Here is a 17344-nt window from a genome sequence, read left to right as displayed (position 1 = left end):
TTTGTTTTTGGCTCCTCGCGCGGTAACATAATTTCATTCACTGCTTGCTTCGTTGAAAGAAGAACTCTTACAAGCTTTTCAGGCTAAGAACTCTGTAATTTGCCCATAATTATGTCAGTGATGAAGGATATAACCAATTTAAGCTCAAACTTGACAGCAAGCGGCCACGAAAGCTCTCCGGAGAGGGACATCTTCGTTTCTTTGGCCTCTCCAAGCTCGAGAAAGAGAACCGCGAAACATGTGCAAGAGAGCATGCAGAGATTTCTACAAAAGTCCGAAACCCTTGGAAGTACCAGCAATGAGGACGAAATCAGCGAAGGTGAAGCAGATGGTGGAGTAAATTCAGTGTTTATGACTCCCGAAACACCAAACGAAGGCCCTCCAAAAGTGAGCAAACCGAAACGAAAGAAGCTTCGTCTTGGAGGAAGCCCTCGTAGCGGGAGTCAGTCGCCCGCTTTATCTGTGACTCTTAACGGACTAACCAAGGCTCAACTGATCGGTTTATTGGAAACTCTAGTGGCAGAAAGACATCCAGATCTTGAACAGGTAAACTATAATTTGAAAATAAATTCTTTGAACTTGATGCGGGTCGCACACCGAAACAAGGACGCCATTTTTAAACAATTGGGACGCACATTTTATTGTTATGTTGATTTGATTTTTAAATGTTGTTCCAGCTAATGAACCTTTTCCCTCGAAAGGAATTACGAAGCCTTATCCCTGAACCAGACCTAACAGAATTTGAAGAAAAGCTGAAGCGCTTGCAAAGAAACATTTACAAATCCTTCCCGTACACTCGTTATGGCTCGTCGCGAGATGCTTTTTGTTATCGCCGAGTGAACACGCATCTTACCACTTTCAAGGTGAGTATTTGCGATGCATGGACCACTGCTATTGCCAACTCTACACTATTATTCCAGCGACGCAATTTTTACTTGAGCGACAAAGCGTTTTCCTGTTGAACGTGGAAACCAATGCTTGATATTTTCGCCGCGAGGTAATATATTTTGATATGTCTTGGTGTCTGCCTGAGGGGGGTAGTGGTGTTAGTTTTGTCTGTTGTGTTTGTGTCAAAGGTGCGGGTACTTAAATAACAGTCTTTCTCGAAAAGTTTGCTATTTTCTAGTGCAGCCTTTCAGGGGTTCCACTGGGACAGAACACAACTATTAAATCTTACTTTCACCAAGCCTATATCTAACCATCCCTACACACCACACTTTCAGCACTGCTGAGCCTTTACAAACCTACTGGTGGTGTATTATCTAGCTTACAAGCAACTTCCATTTATCAAAAGTAGCTCAGTTTGATAAATGTGGAAGTCTTCAAATCCTTGTGAAGAACTCAAATAATTTTTCTTTGTCTTGTGCTAAACAATCTTTGCTTTTTGACAAAAGAGAAGAAGATTTAACTCATTTCTTGGAATAAATTATTACAGAAAGAATGTGTTGCCCAAGGCCAGATTTTACTCAACTCACAGCTTTGGGAATCAACTTTGAACTATGTTCTGATGGCCTGGGATTATGTTGAGGGAATGCCAGACTGGGACAATCCAGCACACAACAAAAGCAAAGAACAGTGCTTTAAAGCCCTGGCGGTCCAGTGTAAAAAATCTCTCATGAAACTAAAGAGCAGCCTCTCAGAAGACAAATGTTCAGGTCTGCTTGAAAGGTAAGCCTTAGAATGCATGTTATACCTCAGCTTTAAGAAACTTTAGCACCTTTGTTTTATCTTTGCCCATTTTGAGTTTTAGTAAGTACTCTCAAACATGTTACGGCCCCTTGTTTGGAGGATAAATAGCAAAATTATCCTGTTTGATGAGTGTTACAAAAATGTTGTGTTCTTCTTTAAAAGAAGCAAACTTTATCAGTAGCATAACATCATTCATGTTATAAACAACCAGAGCAAGATTTGAAACATTTTTTTTTAAATATTTGAAAATTTATATGGAATATACACAAGGATAACCAGGTCTGCTTTCTTTTACTGCAAAAGATGTAGCACCAACTTCTCGTGGCTGAAATTACTTTAAATATATAGAGGATTGTGAGGGGGAATTAATTTTGAGGACTTGAAGTGAAAAAAGATACTTCTAAGAGCCAATTAAAATGTATCTTCTTAACGGTTTAACTGCTATTAGTGACCAAGACAGAATTTCTCCAATACAAAGTTTCAATACAATATTGAGCAGATAAGTGATGCTTATAGAAAAAAAATATGATTTACTGGTTTACTGTTGGTTCCCACATTCCTTGAAAGTCCTTGAATTTGAGTTTTTGTTTTTAAGGACTTGAAAACCCTTGAATTTAGACTCGGGTCCTTGAAAATAAGTGCAGATGAGTTAAAGTTTTGTTTTCGGTGTTGAAAGTGTGAGTTTCTAGCACAAATTGCAAAAACAATTTTTCCCTTCAAATCCCGCATCTAGTAATGATGTTTGATTTTTATATATTTTGTACCTGATTGGTGCATTGAAAATAACCTTGGTTACCTAGCTATTTATAGCTCCTATTTTAATGCAAAAGGTACTTGAATTTGAGAGCCAAGCTCCTTGAAAATGACCTAAAAAGTTCTTGAAAGTCCTTGAATTGGGTTCCTGAAAGAGTGCAAGAACCCTGTCATTAGTTGATCCAATGCCAATTTCTTAAAACTAACTTTGCTATAACTGTATGGCAGATTAGAAGAGAGAATTACTGATGAGATCTTGATAGTGAAAGGGTTAGAATTGTGATACTTCATCCTAAGGACATGTGATAGTTAAACAAACTTGGCAGAAAGCTGTTGCTACCCAGACAAAAAACTTAATTCTCTAAAGTGATATACAATGAAGTGTATAGAAGGTGGATGGGAGAATTAGAAGAAGATATCAGGAGTTAAAGGGCCAAGCAAGGGCGGGAATTGAACTTTTGTTAAGATTTAAACTATAGAACTTTGTTTGCCATCATAGAATACTTTTGAAACAGTTAGCATTACTTGAATATCTTTTTCTCTTGCAGGATGAAAACTGCCAGTGAGCTAAATAACCAAATACAGCCTTGTGTTGACCAGCTAACTATAATGAAGTCAAAATTTTAGATACAATTGACATAATTAAAATCTCCATTTTTATTCCTTTTGAAATTAAGATGTCAGTTTTGTATGGAATTTTGGTATCTGTGTCCAGAACTTAATGAAAAAAAATTGGGTGTTTAGGAGATGCTGTACTTTGCATACTGGTTCCTGTTTGTATTTGATGTATTGATAGAAAATTTTATATTTTTATTATAAAGAAAGTGATGGAGTACTTTTGTAAATTTTCATGCTGAGTGTGGCTTTAAGTATTGTAAAAAATATGAAATAAACAATCTTGAAATGATCAGAAAACACAGATTTGCTGTCTGTTTAGTGAGGGTGTGTAATTATAACCTAATTGTTGAGTAACAGTGGTACAATTAACTCTGTCTCTTTGATTGGACTGCACTGGGAAAAAGATATAAGAATTGGAAAGCAAGTGTGGATGTTTTGATTGTTTTTGCTTATTTGCTGCAAGCACTTGATTTCTGGTTAAAATGTTTCCAGCAAGTTGTCCTTCATTTCACTTTTGTACTGGTAAAATTTCTTTTAAGGATTGTAAGAACTTTCTTTATCCTGGCATGTTGAGTCATGATATTGTAGGAACAACTGTATCTTGCACTCCAGCTACAGAGTGTTTGTTATTCAATGTGGTTTCATTGGGGAAAAAAATGTTCTTAAATTTTGTAGAAAAAAAATTAGCTGCCAATCTGCTGTCATACTTAAGCTGAAAAATATCAAATGAAAATTTTCATTTCTGCAGAATTTTGCCGTGTTCGCACACACACTTAATTTCACATCATAAAAACTAAAAGATGAATAAACTTCAAGATCTAACCTTCCGTATGATATAAAACTCGTTAGATTTGATTGCGAATCGTGTTCATGAGAACGGAACTCGTGTTAAACCTCATGTCGACATTCTTTGTGCTTGAAACAAAGGGTTTAGCAAACAAAGAAAGGACGCCAAAGTCTGTTTGAAGGAAACTATTAACTATGGTTTGCGTAAACTTCGGTGTATTTGTATGTGCTTTTAATTTCGCAATAAACTTCGACTTTTATATGATTTAAGATTCATACGATTTCATTCATATCGGTGGGAATAACTTATCTCGCGCGGCGCATATCACTCGCTAACTGATCATAATGTTAGTGATATCTGTTATAGAACGTTTACACCCATTATTAGGATTTTGCTTGTTTTGTTATATTTCGCATGATTAGCGGCGCACTAAGTGAGTTATTGGTTCTTTACCTCTAATAGAGACCGGTAGAATGTAACCGGAAATATTGACAAAGAATGCGTAGAACGATCGACAAACAATGATGTAATTAACTAGATAATTGCTAGTGAAACCGCTTGTTAAGATTAATTGTCTAACAGAACCATGCAACAGGAATTAGTGGGATCAACCGATTAGGAAATTAATAGACAACTAAGCCCTATCCGACCACACCGGACCTACGTATCTGGGTGTGGATATCTGTAGCCAGTAAAAGTGGCACTTGTGATCCAAAGTTAGTTAGATCGTAGGGCGGAACGTGAATGTTGTGAGCTGAAGAATAAAAGCCAACTTAAAAGAGAGTATACAGTCCTCGTTTGTTGAACCAGCGTGTGCGGAGAGCAAATTCCGCGAAAATATCAACATGTTTTATTTCGTTTAACATTCCATTATAGAGACGCTACACCTAACTTCTGAGCCCCTTTCCCTTTTCGCAGTATACTGTTACATCTTAGCTTTCATTTGTTTCACACGGGAGGCTACACATAACGTTCAAGGCAAATCGCCAACGGTGGCGATTTCACTTTGAGTGCTAGCAAATTTGTTGTGGTGGCGAATTGACTGGATACCCTCTACGGTTATTTCGAATAAATAAAATCGGCCAATAATTGTTCAGTTCCCTGGAGGTGAAGCCGATACAAATGGATGGGATCCACTTGTTTGGCAAACAATCAACACTTAAAATTTTTCTAAATTAGCCGCACCAGCGTAGATGAAAACGTACCCCGATAATCTTGCTATTAACCCAGGCAACGCCGTGACCGCTCTGAGCAACCATGACGATGGGGACTTCCGACTCAGGAAATTCGTTGTCCAGGAAGTCTGCAGAAAGCGTCGGCAAGTCCGACGGAATAAGCTCCGGGAATAAGCTCCGGGTCCCAACCAAAGAACAACGCCTATGGCAGAGAAGAGGTTTCTTCGCGGTTTTCGAGGTTGCTAATGGTCTCCTTCACTTTTTTTCTTTACTTCGTTATACGATTTGTCCTTATAGCCATCAATGAAAGTGAACATTGTCTTAAACGTAACAGACAATATAGCATGCGTGTGCGGCTCTATGAAGCCCGGAAGAAGGGTCTGCTGATTCAGGTAGATAACTTGCGTCGACTCACCCGCTAAGGCAAACATCTCATCTAATTTCCCTACAGCTGTAATGAGGTTTCCTTCGACGGCCAGAGCCTCGGCAGAAGGGTTACTTTCATCCATAGTGATTATATCACCACCACAGAAGATATAGTCAGCTACAGAAGACATTTTTAAGCGAGCGTTTCAAACGAATTCTTTTAACTGTGGTGGGAGTGTGAAATGGGTGGGAGTGGTGCACCCACGTGTCGATTTACATGATAAGCTGAATAACTTACGCAGTTTCATTGGTTCTTACCGATGATCTATGGGAGGACAAAAGTCAACAATTCTTTACTATGTAAGAAAATAGATCATTCCATGTTTCCATGGGTCTGTACAATAATAAAACACAGAGGACGTCAAAATGTGGTCAGAACATCAGCGACACGTGTTATGATATGCTTGTTACCAGGCTGCCAGCCTTTGTATATAGTGCCTCGTGTTGATGTACTAAATTAGTTCAGTGTACAGAACAGCCATCTTGGATTACGTTCACGGGCTTGCGAGTGATTTGGAGAACGTAACAACTCGCTCGGCTGCGCCTCGTTTCCCACTTCTTTGTTCTTACCACATTTTGGCGTCATCTGCAATTTACTGCTGAACAGACGCGCGTATCCAGTTGTGAAACCAAGAATACGATACCGAAGTCGGATCGAAAAAGAAAAAAATAATAATGGCAGGGATACTTCGTCTCTCAAAAGACCCGAAAACTTTTTGGGACTCTTTTTGGGTGCAGTTTTTCGGGTTCCGAACTGCGTAAATTTTAAAGACAAAAAATCAGCAGCCACCCTGCTGTCCTACTTAGGCTGCATAATCTGAAATGAAGAAATTATCATTCCTTTGCTGGGCAGCATTCTCTCTTAACTGCTAAAATCTACTGACCACAATCTTTAGACTGCTTAACCGCTTTATTATTTTATGGTAAAAACTAAAAAATTGCAAAGAAACTATTAAAGCCAATAAACTCAACTAAATGCAAATGCACCGCTTTCACATTTTCAAATGCAAGACACTATCCATAAAATGCATTATGATGAATCAAATATCTCTGCATATGTGTGGTTTGCCTAAATCTACACTAGAAGCGAAAAGGCGAACAAATATTTCAAGACAAGTAAATTTTAAAGTAAAGTAAAGTAAAGTAAAGTAAAGCAAACTTTATTTACACAGGGTAGCCCATTCAGCTCTAAGGCTGGTATCCATAGGGGCCCTGTATTGAAAATAATTTACATCAAATTTCTAGAATAGATATATATGTATATATAATGACTAAGATTTTACAACTACATTAACAGCCTAAAACTACAAAGCTAAAACACAATTTAAACATAACATAGTAAATAAAATATCAAAATTATCAAAATTACGGTAAAAGGAAATGTTTTGCTCGGCGACAGAACGTTTGAATGTTTTCACTCTTCACAATGTTTAAAGGAAGTTTATTAAAAATTTCTGCGCCAGTAAAAAGAAAGGTCCTTCTCCCAAAATTCTGTTTTACTTTTGGTAGGGATAGCCTCAGACTTTGCCTCGTGGAATAATTGTGAATATTCGAAAATCTGGTAAAATATGATGAAAAGTAACTAGGAACTAATGAGTGGAGACAGAGAAAAACGAGTTTAGCCTTGTGGTAATAGCGTCTACTGGAAAGAGTCGGCCATTGCAGCTGATCTATTGCTTCAGATGACCGAGAGCAACGTGTAATAATCCGTGCAGATCTATTTTGTAAGCGCTGTAGTCGATCTATATCTTGTTGTATAAAGGTTACTCCAGGCAATGTCACAGTAATCAAATAAGGGAAGAATTAAGGTATTATGAACAAGTATTGCTGCCTCTTTTGTGACGAAACTTCTAATGCGGCCCAGAATACTAACTCTTGACGCCACCTTTTTACACATATAGTCTGCGTGAGCCTTCCAAGTCATAAAATTGTCGAACACCACGCCTAGGTATTTAAAAGTAGTTTCGCAAGAAATGAGCTTTCCGATAAGATTAAGATTTAAAATACAATCGCACTCTTTATGCCTTCGAGATGTAAATAGTACACACTTAGTTTTTGAAACATTGAGAACAAGATTGTTGTCTTCTAGCCATTCAGATAGACATTGAAGATCTTGATTAAAGTAAAAAGTTAAATTGTCTACTGTTGAGCCAGCAAGATATAAAACTGTGTCATCAGCGTACATATTTACAGAACAGTGTTTGACACAACGTGGTAAATCATTAATGTAGACAATGAATAACAGGGGTCCGAGGATGGACCCTTGTGGCACTCCAGAAGTTATAGCAAGCTCTTCAGATGAATGAGAATCAATTTGCACGAACTGCTTTCTTCCCGTAAAGTAGTCCTTAAACCATAGAAGGCTTTCCTCGCATATACCATAGTACTCTAATTTTCTGAGCAAAATGTCATGGTCAACTGTGTCGAAAGCCTTTGCCAGGTCAATAAACACAGAACCAGTAACAAGGCCCTTATCCATATTCAGGAGAATCTCGTCGGCGAAATAAGTTACAGCCGTCTCAGTTGAGTGCATTCTTCTAAAACCGGACTGTAATTTACAGAGCAAGTTATGATCATCAAAAAAACTTGCAAGCTGCTTGTGGATTAAACGCTCTAGGACTTTAGATACCACTGGTAATACCGATATGGGGCGGTAGTTTCTTGGGTCATCTTTTGAACCTGATTTATGTAAAGGGGTCACCTTCGCTTTTTTCCATTCTGCAGGGATAACGTTTTGTTGGATAGTTAAATTAAAAATGAGCGATAGTGGATAGGCCAGGGCGTCTGATCCGTCTTTTAGTAGACGAGATGGAATACCATCAACACCTGTAGCTTTCTTCGGTTTTAAATCTTTAAGAGCCTTTCTAACTTCCGTCACGGTGATCTTTCGTAGATTAAATTTTTCTGGGCGGACAATTTGCGGTAGCCATTTGGAAAAGGATCGCGCGGTTGATCGGTGGATCGACCTTAAATCTTCGGCACAAGAGACAAAGAAGCTATTGAAGGTGTTACACTTGTCTTTTGCTTCATTAGCTGTACGAGCAGTAGCGCTGCTACTCTTTGAGCCATTTCCGAGTAGCCGTTTTAGGTTTTTCCAGGTCCCACGGGAATCTCCTCTTGTCTCCTGGAACAGTTCGTTGTAATATCTTTCTTTCTCTTTTCTGAGCTTCAAAGTCACAACATTGCGTAAGCGCTTGTAAGAGCTCCAATGAAGCTCATTGTTTGACCTCAATGCCAGATTATGAAAGCGGTCTCTTTCATTTATTAGATGTTTTACCTCACGTGTCAGCCATGGTACTTTATTTCCCCTGACTCGCACGCGGATTCTTGGGGCATGGGTGTCGGCTACTTCACAAAAAAGGTGTTTAAATGAGTCCCATGCGTCCTCAACATCTGCGAAGGAATTTATCAATGACCATGGAACTTTATTTAGATCTTCAATGAAAGCATCACGATTAAAACGCTTGAAATTCCGGGTATCAATTATCCTCGGGGGAGGCGGTTTCAAACGATGTAATTTACGGACGGCATATGTTGCGGAGTGATCACTAAAGCCAACTGGTATTACCCCGGAGACATATAGATCCGGACGACTGGTAAAAAATAAATCGATCAGGGTCTTTGAATTTTCAGTTATGCGAGTGAAATTGTCAATAATCTGCCGCAGACTAAACTCTTTCGCCATGTTCATAAAGCGCTTCGTAGACGCAGGTTTATTCGACTGTTTCAGGTCGAAATTCAGATCCCCGGTAATGACAATTTCCTTTTCCCGATCAGCCATTACTGTTAACATATTTCTCAAGCCCTCAACGTAAGTTGCAACGTTGTCCGCATTCGGTGGGCGGTAGCAGGAACAGAAAATAAAACCTTTAGATTTTGGAGATGTTATTTCCATCCAAAGGCATTGAATATCCGGTTGATCATTTTCAAATTCTTGAATAACTTTGTAATTGAGGTTCGAGGAAATGTAAATGAGAACACCACCATTTCGGCGAGTTTTATCTCTTCGTACAAGTGAGTAGCCGGGAAGCTGAATCTAGCCAAGTTTCGTTTAGGGACAGAACGTGCGGTAGGTGGGTCTCACAAAAAACTCGGATCTCATCCATCTTGTTGACAAGACTTCGCACATTCAAATTACAAATTCTTAAGCCTTTTACCGTACTCAACTTGAAGTTTCCACTTTGAGAAGTTGATTTTGGACCAGGGTTTCGCTCAACATTGCCACTGGACAAGAGTAGCGATAAGCATAGGCAATAGGCCAAAGTAGAGGTGGTGTGCTTTGAGAGTTTGACTTTATGGTTGCCCGCCATATCGACTGCTCGAGCTGCAAACTCATTCAGCGCAGTTTGAGCTATTTTTGCCTTGAAGTCGCTTTTCCAGCGCTCGTTTAATCCTTCCAAAGGTTCTTCACCGAGCAGACTGCCATGTCGAAATATTTTATGCCGGTTTACCGGCAAAATAAAGCAAAGAAGGTGAAATAAGTAAAGAGCTGCCGAGATGCCAACCAACACCTCGTATTGAGACTTGGAGAGCATGCCTAGTAAAAGGAGAGGAAGAGGGGAAAAACATGCAAAGGCTAATAAAAACAACGAAAAATAGCAATAGGTTAAAAAATGATTTGTAACAAACACCAGTTTTGTCGTTACATTTCATTAGTGACATCCTAGCTAATTAACAAAGGGCATTGGCCTTCGGTTGCTTAAAGAAATAGGCCTTAAACCTCTGTTTCGAAACCAGGGAACTTGCACAGTATTTCGTATTCTCGTAAACTGAAATCCAATTTTAAAATAAAGGTTTCGCACCAACTTTACCTGAGGCTCGTGATGGACGCATGGTCGAAGGTCACGGCTTCTAGAGACTTCATTTAACCAAAACCTTTCAAGCAAAGAATGCAAATTGGTCCCAGCTACGGTATGGGCCACTTCAAGTTAAACAAAACCGTTCAAGCAAAGAATGCAAATTGGTCCCAGCTACACCATGATAAAACTGTTTTTAGCTCTTCATCTTCACCGACTCACAATCCCAAACACGCTCAGACAAAGTAAGTTGTTAACATTTATTTCCTTTAATTCAGATTTTGTAATAAGATATATATTTGCACAAATCAAGATAGAGTTTGTTTTATCCTCACAGCACAGCTGAAGGTGAGCCAACCGAATACAATTTAAAGATGCCAAAGTCTAGCCTTTTCATGTGCTCTTTTCTTGTCTTCATGTTCATTATCATTTATCATCTTCACACAATGAAGATATTTGAGATTTCGCTCAAAATACCAGCGCCTCGGCAACTTACAGAACTAGAAAAACTATTCAAACTGCGGAATAATTTAAGCGTCATAACATCTGACAAAGCATTATTGGCAAGAAGTATTCAAGCTGGTAAGTCTGATGGCTTCAGGCATGTTTTGATGAAAGCTTTACGAGGAGAAAACGTCAGCATGTTAGTGATCGGAGGTTCTCATAGCGCAGGAGGAAAACTGGGACTTGACGAGAACAGCCGGGATGGATTGTATTACAAAGTATTCCAAAATTGGTGGAACGAAACTTTTGGTAGATTTACAAAATCTTTTCTGAATGTAACTGCGCTGACAATTGGAGATACGTCAAGCTATTTCTTCGCGTTTTGCTATAGAACTTTCATTCCCGAAGGCACAAGCTTCGATATTGTGTTGATAGAAATGTCAGCTAATGATAAAGGATTTGCATCAGCAAAACCACTGGAACAACTGACGCGGCAAGCTCTAATATATCCCTCGGCACCAGTGGTCTTCTACATAAACGTTGTCCATGATTTCGGAATTAATCCTTATACTAAAACAGTAGAAAATCCATCTTGTGTTACTCTCGAAGACTTTGGCCAGGCAGAACTTGCCCGTCATTACGATATCACATCATTCAACTTAAGGGAAATAATTTGTAGAAAAGAGAAAGGTCGATGGAAAGTAGTATACTCAAGTATGGCAGGCTCAGATGGTAAGCATATTGGCGTCAAGGCGCATGCTCAAATTGCTTACATGATGACTGAATACGTGAAAAACATTTACCAAAAGATTGCTTACAACGTTACGAGAATACTTCCTTTTTCTATCACTCGTGTCAGGGGCAAACGCAAAAGCTTCACTCTACCGAGTTTATTTTTCATAAAGCGGGAAACTGAAGCGTTAAAAGAGCCACTCTGTTGGACGGGGAAAACGCCAAATGTATTTGAGAAGCTTCACCGCTCTAATCTAAAATTTGAAATTAGAGAGAAAGCTGGCTTTTCGCCATGCTTCCAAATGTACAAACAAAAATGGAATGTTAAAAGGGTCGGTGCAGAACTTCGCACTGATTCTAAAGGGGGATGGTGTGCTTGGAGAAGCTCTAGCATCCTCAAGCTAAAGATCTACGTTCCTCGGATTGTTGGTGACAATTCGTTTCGCACTCGGTCAGTTACAATTTTGACAATACATAAAGAAGGTAGGGCTGCAATATGGTTAGACAACAACAAAAACAGAACTGTTAAAACAAAGGCGACTAAGCTTAGAAAGAATCAAGTCGACACGATTGGACGTGGATTGGAGCCAGGTTACCACACAATTACAGTTAAAGCATTATCCAACGCATTGTTTTGTGTAGCTGGAGTGTTTGTTGGTGCTCCTGACTATCATTTGGTGTAGACTTATGTTCCGATGCTTGGTAATAAGTAAAGAAAAGTACGTGATAATCGTAATGGTCAAAACTATAACAGAATTCTCGAAGGGGATTGAAATTTGGCGTTCTATTAAGTACGCAAGCATACAAGCTATGCAGTGTTGTGAAAGAGCAGGAAATTACATAACGTACCGTAAAGCCTGTCGAATCTGGCGACTTTAGAGGCGAGCTTGGCAACCACCATGACTTGAAAAAAAGTGAAAAGGTCTTCGCAGTTCAGTTAGAGGGAGACTTTAAGATTCACTATGTTCCGGTTTTGTCCTATGCGGCTTTTTCTACAGCGTGCTTTGTTGGTGTTGTAAAAGCCTGGTGCGTAGGAGAACGAAATTATTGATTTAATCTTCTATCGTATAGTCTGGCCATTTTTGTCCTTGTCAGAAGTAAATTAGACTCATCTTAGAAGGAAAAAATTTCATAATATGCTAGTGAGACTGCGGGAAAGGATTTCAGTGAAACAAGGGTCACGAACTTTATCGACGAATTATTTGATGAAGGAATTCGAACATAACGATGTGTTTGCGAATACCCATTACACCGTAACGACAAGCTTTAGAACGACTTAAGAAAAAGAAAAACTGAACCTAGACTCGGCTTCGCATCAAGGTGTAAAAAGTTGACAAACGATGACCCTATAATTGCTTTATTCCTATGATCCACACACACAACTGAAGACATCAAAAAGGTGTGTTTTATTCTTGCGTGTATTGTGGATATGCTGCGGTATTCAAGGCCCCCAGGCGAACCTTATCAGTGACAATAATATAACCTTAATGACAAGTTTTCAAGTCTTGCAGAATAAGGCTGCTAAAATAATTTTGGACAGACCTTTTAATTCATCTGCTACGCATGCGCTTGCCACTCTTAAGTAGGTTCCATTAGAAAAAAGGCGTTTTCAGAGAAGCTGTATTTATGTGTATTTAAGTGTTTAAGTGTTTAAATGGACTTGTTGGGCATGGTATGAACTTCATAAGATAGCATGAACAACATGATTATAATACCAGAACTAAGCTAAATCTCAGACTTTCAAGTATCAAGGGGAATTGGAGTAAACAACGGACAACATTTCATGCCATCTAGGATTTTATTTCTCTTAGGCAGGCAATCAGGCAATCCGTTAATCTTGATATTTTTAAACGTAATCCTTTAATATTGTGACTTAAATAAATTTCATTTCTGTGATCCAAATGAATTTAAGTTAATGTGGTGTTTCTTCTTTTATTTTTTTACATATTTTTAATTTTAATGTGCGAATTGTTTTTTTGTCTTTTGTATTTTTTTTGGAGATGCTTGTTGAAAACCATATTTTACGGTCGCCCATTAGGGACAGCGCTACAAACCTAAAAAACACCCAAAGTACAAAAATATACTACTGCAAACTAAATCAAATATACTACGAATAGAATTAAACCATTAACGCCAGTGAAACATCAAATGCACTTTTCACAATAAAGTGAAACGCTACACACCGAATTAAAAAAAGTTAACGGTACACTGCAAATGAAAGCACAACGCACACCCCAAATCAAGGGAAAAAACTCACTGCAAACAAAAAGCTAAGGCACGCCGCAAATGAAAGGGACATAATCTATGCGTGCGCATTTGCGCGTCAAGGCCTGAGACCTAGTGGTAAGCACGCTTTTATCGAAAGAAAACAAAATGGCGTCCGTCGACGAACTTGAGCAGCTCCAGCGAAGACGAGTCGGCTGACACAACTTTAAACGACGACTGACCTCGTGGGTCTGAGCGAGATATAATTGAATATTACTTTTACAGAGGTCTTACGTATAGGTATATTACTCTGATGTTGGAAAAGCAACATAATATCTTCATGAATCAGCGAAGTCTCAAGCGAAGGCTGAAAGATTATGAAATTAATAGACGTGAAACAGTAGATGAGGAGCTCAAGGAACGTGTCAGGGATCTTATTTTACAAGAAATATGCACTGGTCCTAATAGCCTCAATGTCTACAGGACTATGTGGCATGTCTTGCGCGTAAGACACCGGATTAATGTTCCTCGGCGATTAGTAGAGTCACTCTTAAGAGAGGTTGATCCTAGAGGAGTGGAACATAGAAAGAGCCGTTGTCTTCAGCGCAGAACGTATGTGTCACCTGGACCCAACTTTTGTTGGCACATAGACGGGTACGATAAACTGAAGCTTTATGGCTTTTCTATTCACGGCTATGTAGACGGATTTAGTTGAAGAATTCTTTGGCTTGAGGTGCAACCATCGAACAAAAATCCAAGGTGTGTTACAAGCTATTTTGTAAAGCACGTCAAAGCAGCACATGGATGCCCAGTACGTGTATACACTGACCCTGGCACTGAAAATGGTCTGATTGTCGGAATCCAGTGCTACTTGAGAGCTGAGGGATTGGATGAATACGCAGGATCAAAGTCCCACAAACACCTATCAAGCAATAAGAATCAGCATATTGAATGTCAATGGTCACATTACAGGAAACAACGTTCAAGTTGGTGGATCGACTTCTTTAATGACCTTCACGAGTCTGACATTCTTGATCTGACTAGTGACTTGCACAAAGAGGCAATTTGGTTTTGTTTTGCTGATTTGCTGCAGACTGATCTGGATAAGGTAAAGGAATACTGGAACAGTCACCGGATCAGGAAGTCAAAGCATGCCACTGTATCCGGTGTTCCCGACATGATGTACTTCCTGCCCGAGGATTTTGGACACAGCGACTGCTTGGCTTCAATATCGCCACACAAGCTCACGGAAATGGAAAATAGGTTTGACGGGTTCGATGTTGAGGATGATGAGTGCAATCCAGTTTTCCCCGAGTATTTTCAATACGTCATAGACAATAATGGCTTATCCCACCCCACAAGCATTCATAGGGCTGGAGTCCAAATTGAGAAGCTTATCAAGTTTGCAAAAGGTTAGCTATAAATTTCTTTCCTTTTGTAAGCTGGGAAGTCGCTTCCACAGGTTGTCCTGTGTTGAATGGCAGGAGGCATTAACAGTACTTCATGCACCTCTACCACAGGTGGCCCAACTTTGATATAATTTTCTCGCACATAGAAACAGTAAAAGGTGAGGCCAGCCTCTTGGGTGGCATATGGGTATCATTCCTGTGTCCAATTGTTATGAAAGCAAGTTGGTGTGCGTTTACTTGCGCCAATACGTTACTTGTTTGAGATATACTGCGAATGTTGAACCAAACCATCTCCAATGACAAATGTATGTCTTCCAAAGAAACAGGCAGCTAAAAAGTCACTTAATTTTAATTATATATTTTTTCACCCAATATCACTAGTTAACAGCAGTATGTTTGACTAAAAATAGCTTTTACTGACATTTTTTAATGAACTTTTGTCCTTCCAAGATGTTTTCACTGGTTACAACATACAGAATTTCAGCAATATTTTTTGGGGGCACAATACCATTAATCAATAAAGTCCCAGTTTCCCCAGTTGGGGGGACTTGGCAGCCATGTTTTATTGTTTTAAACTTGTACAAGCACTGATTGAATGAGAAAAAAAATTCCATCATACGGAGTCCTTACAACTATTTTTTTCTTTCTTGTCTCGCTTAGTTCAACCTCGGGAGATGCCTCTCAACAACAACATTTTATTTCAACAATAACTGGTATTTTAAGAGTCAAAGTCATCTTTTGAGCTTATCAAGGCTGAGGAATAAAAATTGCACAAAATGTTATTCTGATATAAAATTGGCTTAATTTACTCAGATCAGTATCACTTACAAGGTAAATGAGGTTATTAAAAATAATTTATAACTTCTTAAGGTTGGTTGGTTGGCACTTAAGTTTGAGAATTGAACAAAAAAAAAAAACATGATAAAAATAAACCAGAAGAGGTAAGACAATGACAATTCTTAAAAAAAAGACTGAGAAATCCTGGGAGACGTAAGGACATTTTCTGGAACCATGCAAATGAACGTCCAAGCTTTAATATGTTTGTTCTCACAGGTGAGGTGGTGTCTCAACTCCCTTCCCTTTCTCCCGGCGATGATGATTTCACCCATATATAATTGCCAGAGCCTCGGCATAAGGGTCCTTGTCACACATAGTGATGATATCACCGCCATAGAAGATAAAATCGGCTTTGGTACTCATGCTACAAAGTGTTTGCTTGGAAGTTTCTCTAAGCTAGAGGTAAGCTTGATTCGTGGAGCAAAGATTGCGTGGTCAGTTGACTAATGGTTGCGTGACAAGTAGAGCTCTCGGGTCGCGATCTCGCATCTCGTGCTCACGCAAAAAAAAAATCAAAAAGACTTACGCTGTCACGCAGAAACTATTATTTCTCACGCATCTCAGGTTTCTGATTTTTAACTATTGATTGTGAGTTAGCAAACTGCTACTTTAGTTACGTACCTGTAAAAATTAGTTTTCCTTCCCAGAATTATTTACTTTCTTTTCCCTTCGTACTTGATTGGAACACTTTTAATCCTTAACTCCCAGGAGTGACCATGCAAGAGAGAATTTCTCCTTACCGCATCAATACAATATCAAGCAGACAAGTTATGAGAATAAAGAAAAAATATAAATGAGGGGGTTATTGGTTGATCCAATACCAAATTCTCCAAACTAACACCAAAAGAATTGTATAGCAGACAGTAAAGAGAATTATGAATGAGATCAGTCTTGGGAATAAAGGGTTACCAGTGGTAATTCTCGCCCAGAATGCATCTCTCAGCTACTCGCCTCCCGGTTAGCTCAATTGATAGAGCGCTGGACTGTTGTGCGGGAGGTCGAGGGTTCGAGCCCCGGCCGGACCAACACTCAAGGTCTTAAAACAAGTGAGAAGAATATGCTACCTTTCTATATCAAGAAATGGTTAGATACTCTAGTCTTCTCGGATAGGGACGAATAAATGGAGGTCCCGTCTCCTGCAGGGTTAGGGGTAGGAGACGTTAAATTCCCACGCACGAGATTACTGTGTGATGGATGTCCTCCCCTGGGGTGGTTGCTGGGTGGGAATTGGCCCTGAAAAGCCCCCATGAGAAGTGGTCAATTAAAATATGTATATATGTATGTATGTACTCCATCTTTCCATCATTTTTCGGGGAAGCCTGCCCGAATTTCTTCCCCCCCCCCCAAAAGTGAGGGGGGGGGGAGAAATGGGGGCACTAGGCGATGAGGCTTGTCCACAGTTTTGTTGAGTTCTTACCGAATCAGGAGTAGAGAATTTCGACAGTGTCACTTCTGTCGCAGAGGGTTTAATCG

At 39.3% G+C, this 17344-nt stretch overlaps 2 protein-coding genes and 1 pseudogene across 2 annotated transcripts; all 3 read left to right on the top strand.

Annotated features, from left to right (window-relative positions):
- The first annotated feature begins 9 nt into the window (after positions 1-9).
- LOC111328720 (uncharacterized) lies at positions 10-3357 on the top strand. Its single transcript, XM_022933206.2, has 4 exons — positions 10-546; positions 702-863; positions 1436-1668; positions 2991-3357. The coding sequence occupies exons 1-4, from the start codon at positions 112-114 to the stop codon at positions 3067-3069; spliced, it is 909 nt and encodes a 302-aa protein (XP_022788941.2). The 5' UTR covers positions 10-111; the 3' UTR covers positions 3070-3357.
- A 6996-nt stretch (positions 3358-10353) lies between these two features.
- LOC111328688 (uncharacterized) lies at positions 10354-13316 on the top strand. Its single transcript, XM_022933172.2, has 2 exons — positions 10354-10489; positions 10582-13316. Exons 1-2 carry the CDS (start codon positions 10362-10364, stop codon positions 12101-12103), a joined length of 1650 nt encoding a protein of 549 aa, XP_022788907.2. The 5' UTR covers positions 10354-10361; the 3' UTR covers positions 12104-13316.
- Positions 13317-13453: 137 nt separating this feature from the next.
- Positions 13454-16703, top strand: LOC111328710 (uncharacterized; annotated as a pseudogene).
- Positions 16704-17344: the final 641 nt, after the last annotated feature.

The sequence above is a fragment of the Stylophora pistillata genome, chromosome 7 (genome assembly GCF_964205215.1).
Source record: "Stylophora pistillata chromosome 7, jaStyPist1.2, whole genome shotgun sequence".
NCBI classification, from domain to species: domain Eukaryota; kingdom Metazoa; phylum Cnidaria; class Anthozoa; order Scleractinia; family Pocilloporidae; genus Stylophora; species Stylophora pistillata.
This window is presented reverse-complemented; position numbering and strand designations above follow the sequence as displayed.